The sequence below is a fragment of the Papilio xuthus genome, unplaced genomic scaffold, assembly GCF_000836235.2.
Source record: "Papilio xuthus unplaced genomic scaffold, Pxut_1.1 DF826961.1, whole genome shotgun sequence".
NCBI classification, from domain to species: Eukaryota; Metazoa; Arthropoda; class Insecta; order Lepidoptera; family Papilionidae; genus Papilio; species Papilio xuthus.
Window position 1 is genome coordinate 3,674,669 of NW_013531688.1, and position 6,478 is coordinate 3,681,146.

General features: G+C 31.0%; 2 protein-coding genes across 2 annotated transcripts in view; both read right to left on the reverse strand.

The window, feature by feature from the left end:
- LOC106120136 (senecionine N-oxygenase) lies at positions 1–5,467 on the reverse strand (the record flags this gene model as incomplete). The annotated part of the gene is given in 8 exon segments (XM_013315356.1): positions 1–126; positions 398–541; positions 1,034–1,197; positions 1,531–1,806; positions 2,104–2,275; positions 2,959–3,097; positions 4,620–4,822; positions 5,254–5,467. Coding segments are annotated over 8 exon segments (1,227 nt in total), but the record flags the coding sequence as incomplete, so codon positions are not given.
- Positions 5,468–5,680: 213 nt separating this feature from the next.
- The window catches only part of LOC106119918 (senecionine N-oxygenase-like), a 6,039-nt gene continuing 5,241 nt past the window's right edge, over positions 5,681–6,478 (reverse strand). Inside the window, exon 8 of the mRNA XM_013315044.1 lies at positions 5,681–5,695. Within this exon, the coding sequence (XP_013170498.1) occupies positions 5,681–5,695 (15 nt within the window). The remainder of the gene's footprint in view (positions 5,696–6,478) is intronic.

A 6,478-nucleotide genomic window follows, 5' to 3' on the forward strand; every position in this document is an offset into this window, starting at 1 on the left:
AATATAGTCTCTGTAAGTGAATAAGTTTTCCAGTTTCGTTTCATTGCTGACATTTCGTAGTTTAGACATGACAGGGGGCACTCGTTCTATACCAGATTCATCACTCAGTTCCCTGTAATACTGATCCTAGAAAAAAATTACGAAATTAATCTATACTAATATAATAAAGACGAACGATTGAATTAAACTCCAAAACTACTGAACCGATTAGATTTTTTTTTCACTGTTGTTGAGCTTCCCTAGCCCCGGTTGTATTTATTACTACAATATTTTAATTCCACATGGACAAAGTTGGAGGCAACAGCTAGTATAAAACAGAAAAGTATTAGCAAGAGTAAGAAATCTCAAATCAAGCTATAACTTTGTAAATGCAGTGATGGGCTTGTGTTATAATTACCTCTTTATCTCCTAACAAATGTAAATCAGACATGGGTCGTCCATTACAGTTAATATTATCAACTTCCTTTTGCCAAACATTCGTCATTTCCTCCTTGGAGGGCAGTTTAAAATCACCCTTTAAAAGTGCTGTGGTGTAACGAACCTGAAAAATAAATAAAATAATAGTTACGTAACAAAATGTCATATTTTATTATTCACTAGTATAATTAAAAACATTGTGATGCAATATGCAGATATTTATAGAGAAATTTACAGATGAGTGGGGTGTTTGCCGTTGGGCTGATCGGCCTTACTAATTGGACTAATGAGAAATTATTTTTATTATATGGAGTCAATCGCCCGAATAGGAAATGTATACCCTTGGGCCAATCGGCCTATACATCAATCGTTTTTCTTTCAATCGGCTCAATGGGAAAAAATCCATTTGGTCCGATTGGACTGACGCTAAACACTCGATGTTTATAGTCAATCAAACCCGCCCTTAACGTATTTCTGAGACCAAAATATATTTTATACAGAGATTTTGGTGTCAGAAACCCATGGCTAGTCAACGTTGTTGACCGATGCTCAGTAGCTTTTCATTTAAGCCCCTTGATGTAGACGTACAAGTGACGAAGTCATAAATTTACTTTACCTGAGCGTCTAAAGCTACGACGTAGCAGGCGCGCCTCACCAGCCCCAGTACCACCATACTTGGTTCATTTATATTCACAAGGCGTTTGTACAAGGGGAGCACATGGTCTTTGTTGACTGTTAACCCACATGATGGGTCCAAGTAAGGATATGTATAGCTAAATCCTGAAAAAGTATTGTTATGATGAATTGAAATGTTTGGAGAATTGCTTGGTCGATGCAAGAAAATAGTCAATGGTACAGTTATTCTCAAACAAGGAAGACCCGGTGAGAGGGGCGCAGCTATCGTTGACAGTCTTCTCAGAAAATATGTATAAAACCTTCTTAGATATACAGATAAAACATAAAAGAAAAAGTGACATGAAAATTACATTACTTAAATTATCTTGTGACACTTTTTCTATTTTGTAATAAGGCCGCTAGTAGGCTTATCATAATTTAGTTTGACTTATGCCCACCCGGTCAGATATAATTCTGAACTATGAATATGACACTTACCAGTGCAATAAATAACTTTGTCAATCTCTTCATAAGAACCGTCAACAAAAACGACTCCATTTTCTTTAAATTCTTTGATATCTGGTTTTCTTATGTATAGGTCTGGGAACTTCGTTTTAATGTTTTGTTTAGAATGGTGGCTGTGCACCACTGTCTTAGCGTACTTAAGCATATCTATGATAATATCCCATGCTGAAGTTCCCGCTCCGACAATTAAAACACGATGATTTTCGTATACACTGGGTACTCTGTAGTTTTTGCTATGCAATATAACTCCTGGTAAGAGGAATTTCAACTTTTAAAATACAGTCGTATAATAGATATAAGAGTTTATCATGAGAAATATGTACAAAAACAAATGTCTCTCTTATTCTAGCGACGATTCTCGCGAGATAGACATGGGGCACATGATTAGATCGTCTACAAAAAGTAAATTTTAATATGATTTTTTTAACTCCTAGGTTTGATAAAAACTAGACAAAAAAAATAAATAAATAAACTTTTACCCCCTACTTAAGACATAATTTCGAAAAAAAAACGATGTAAAGTAATATTTTTAAATGATTCAAAAACCTTTAAAAAGTTCTTCATTTGGAAATTTAGGTACATTAGCATTACTGAAGTGACCAGTTCCTACAATAATAAAATCGTATTCTTCTTCGTGGTCTGTTTTATTTAGTACTTTGTTGTATATCACTTTCCATACGTTTCCTTCCCGCCTCACTGATGTAACATTATGAAGCAACTGTAACAATTAATTTAATTTCAAATATCTATTGAATTTCTAACAATAAATATAACATTTATAGCTGCAATTAATTTTGATTTAGTGTTGTACTTATACTCGGTTGACATAATGTCGGACCGTTCGCCTATCGAGAATCGGTCTTTTAATAATATAAAACGAAAATATTGCTGCTATAATTTAGGTACTTTATTACTTTTTGCTTTTTATTACAGATATTTGACTATTTCTCGCATAATTAGGTAAAAAAAAAAAACATTTTGTTTTGATGTCAAAATCTCAATTTTTGATTTGATGTTTCATTTATTTATGTAGATTTGAATATAAAGTAGTAATATGTAAAAAACAATTTCAAAAACCATTGAAAATTTTTATAATCGATTTTACTTAACCTATCTCTAGTGAATTGTGAAATGATTTGTCATACTAGATAATTGTCAATATTAAACAGACACATTATAAACTGATTTTTTTAAACATACATCTATTGAACTAAATCTGCCCTTTCAATAATTCCGTTTAAAATATTTCGTTACATACGTTCTAAAATAATGACCTTTTTTGAAACTATGTAAAATATTGTGATTTTATTTTTATCAACCCAAAAATTTATATGGGTTCTCATTTGCTGGATTTTTTAAATGCTAAGTAAAATGTAGTTATTCTGATGTTTATCAATTTACCTGTATATGCTCCATTAAGTTAAAATGTTCTGCATAAGACTTGATATAGTAGTAATACGTTTGCGCATAGGGAAAAAAATGCAAATGTTTTGGCATAGGGTATCCAGGGAGTTCCATTGCAGGATGTGGTATATTTAATCTAAAATTCAAATTAAAAAAATTAACAAAAACACAAGGATGTTTGTTTGAAGGTATTTCCAGAACAGCTTAACAGATCTTCATATAATTTGGCTTGAATGTAGGATATAGTCTGGAAGATCACATATGCTAATAATTAGTTTTTTTTTTTTAAATCCATGCTCGCGGAGTTATCTGGTAAAGCAATAATTTCAGAGCTATATTAGGTTAATGCATTGAAAAACTGCATGAGAAATCAAAGTCAAAGTAAAATCCTATTTAACCTTAACTTTAAAAAAAAATCATTGCAATCAAAGTAATTGAAATAGAAGTATAAAGTTTTTTAATGTAAAATTTTATGCTTATCAGATAATACATATTTATTGTAAATGTCATATATAGCAATATCTTATGTTGATAAGATAGGTACTCAATTCCTTTGGATTAAATAGTTCTAAGAAATAATTGAAATGCAAATATTAATAATTATATGATAATGAAGAGTTTCGACCAACATCTTAAGAAGCCATGGCTAAACAGTTGGACTAAGAACCGGATATGTTTAAGAAACCGCAACAATAACAAGAAGGTCCCTGCCTCTACTGTCCTGACTGCTGGTTGCTTGAGTGATGGGATTCCGCAGCCTGTGGTGTACTATTTGTATATATGTTCTATCATTATATTTAGAAAAAAAATACTATATTTAAAATAAGAAAATAGATGGTTATGTATAATGCTTTTATTAATAATCATGTTTTAAATTTTTGACTTAATTATCTGTAATTGATCTGTGTTACATTGGATTCTCACCAAAATCTACACATAACCACAGGTGGGACAGTTAATCCCAAAGTAACCTTTGTTAATCATTAAATCATTGGGTGAGCATCACATGTCCCGCCCATTTACATTTAAGGTGCTGCACTTGCTGTACTGCAGCTGATAACTTTGTTCTTAATTTTATGGTATGACTATAATTTTTTTGGCTTATTTTGATATTCTAGATGCTTTTTTCCATAGCTTGTTGACAGGAAGGAATTTTCGAAAAGTTTTACAGACAAGGTCCAATCCAGGTTTGGTAGTAACCAACCCATATTAGGCCAGCATGGTTGACTATCGCCTAGTCACCCCTAACTTAGGGGGGGCCCAGGAGCCCCTCAGTGGGGATGTATAGTGAGTTAATGATGATGATCCAGGTTTGGGCGTCGTCTAAAAACACGGAAGTATGGTCATGTCTATGACTTTTTTATTTATTTTGAGAGATAATTTTGACTTTAGTATTTCTTTTAATGACCAGAACTTTTTCCACACTATTTTTATTTGTCTATCAGTTTCGACTATGTGACTTGTATTTTTAAAGATATTGTGAAGTTAGAAAAATATTAACTTCATTAATTAAAGATTAACAGGTTAACATGTTACCCACACAACAAAAGCAACTCTTAGGATTTTTTTAAAGAAATTGTTTTTTTTATAATAATTAATTTCGAAAACACCCACAATCCATTTCAATACTTAGAATATGTCTTAATATAGTGGCTTACCTTAAATCAAAAATCATAGCCGTGTGCAATATTGAGTCAAATTCGTCATAAGGTCCCCATGATTCATATCTCCACATACCACCTACGTAGCATGAACATTCTAGTACCGTAAAGTCTATTCCTTCATCTTTTAAATATTTTGCAGAAGTAAGACCAGCAATCCCAGCACCAATAATACAGACACGAGGTCTATTTGATTTAGCCTGAGAACACATTATTAGTAAAAATTATTTTATCAAGTTTCTAAATACAAATAACTGTATTTTAATTTAGTTATCTTTTGTTAGTTGCCTCTTTTGTTTTGGTGTAGATAATGTCTGATGTTGTAAAAATGTTATTAATTTTTGAATTAAAATACAATGAAATCCAGAACTCATTTTTAAAATATTGAATATATTTTTTAATGTGTTCTTTGATTGCACCATGTTATCAAATTTTTGGGAACCATGAGTGTGTTACTCATGCAAAATATTGCACAAGCTTATGTTGTTAATGCAAACAATTGAGTATATTTGTATTACATCCAAATTTTGTCTAATTATGCTGTATTGGGGCCCTAGCAGTAGCATGTTTACAACATTGCTCCTTGACCATCTAAAAATAAGCAAATCTTTTATTAGGAAAATGAACTTACCATGATTAATTTGTCGAAATTGATTTAACTGCCTTAAGTCGTAAAGGCCGAGTATAACACTTCTATCTCGTGGGAAAAACAAAAACGAAGTTTGGTTGGGAGCAACCTACAGCTTAGACAAATTACGCTAAAGTACTAAATGAGAAAGAATTCAAACCAAAAATCGAAGGCAAATAAAAAAGGTTGTTTACATGAGCTACATATTTATAGTATTACTTGACATTGATTTACATTTGACAATTGCAATGGACATTGACAGTGACAGAAGCGTGCGAAAACAGAGAAGAAAGAAACAATGGTTAGTTACCCGATCTTTTTGCTCAAAAACATGATAAAATAAAACAAAAATCTTTTTCCCTGGTTTTATTTTGCACTTCCTTAAAAAGATTTTGCAAAAGCCTTTCGACATAAATCAAAAACGTCTCCATTATAATAGGGCGAACTACAATACCGATGAATGTCATTTTAACTCCTATTTAAAGTCTATATTAAGGCATGGGATGGGACTCTTATTTGCGGTTTGTTTATTTAGTTTAACTTAAAAATTTAGAAATAATATAATATTTGCTTCAAAAAGCAACCAATAGATGATGATAACATTATAACTGTTTTTCCAATGACAATGTTAGGGATCGCATTATTGTAGTTATGCAAGTGTTGGGACAGTGTAAACCCATTGTCCTATTGTTAGCGTATTCGGAAAGAGATACGCCGATGATTTTGTTGTTGGATTGGTTTGTCCAGAACTATTTATTAGCACTAGTGTGCTATGTTGCTTATATAGTGCTTGTCGGGGTATTGATGTAAAACAAATCACACAAACAATATATATTAAACATTTTATTGGAAAATGTAAAAAATAGACTCTTATTATCGTAATGGTAAATATAAAATAATAATATTTAAAAAATGCTTTAAATACATAACTTCAAACATGGCTTATAATGTTAAAACATTAAACTTAATAAAACTGTAAATGCATGTTATAAAGACGAGTATAATGATTAAACATATTACGTAAAAATAAATAAACAACAAAAAAAGATTAACGTGTTTTTTAAACACTCTTCAAAAATAATTATATTTTACTTACAACGACAAAAATAAATACTGCTACTTTACGACTAGTTCAATTCTAACATTTTTTTTCCAATATTTATAAAAATTCCAATATTTATCGGTAAGTAAATACATATTTTTTTTATCAAAATACAAGCACATATAA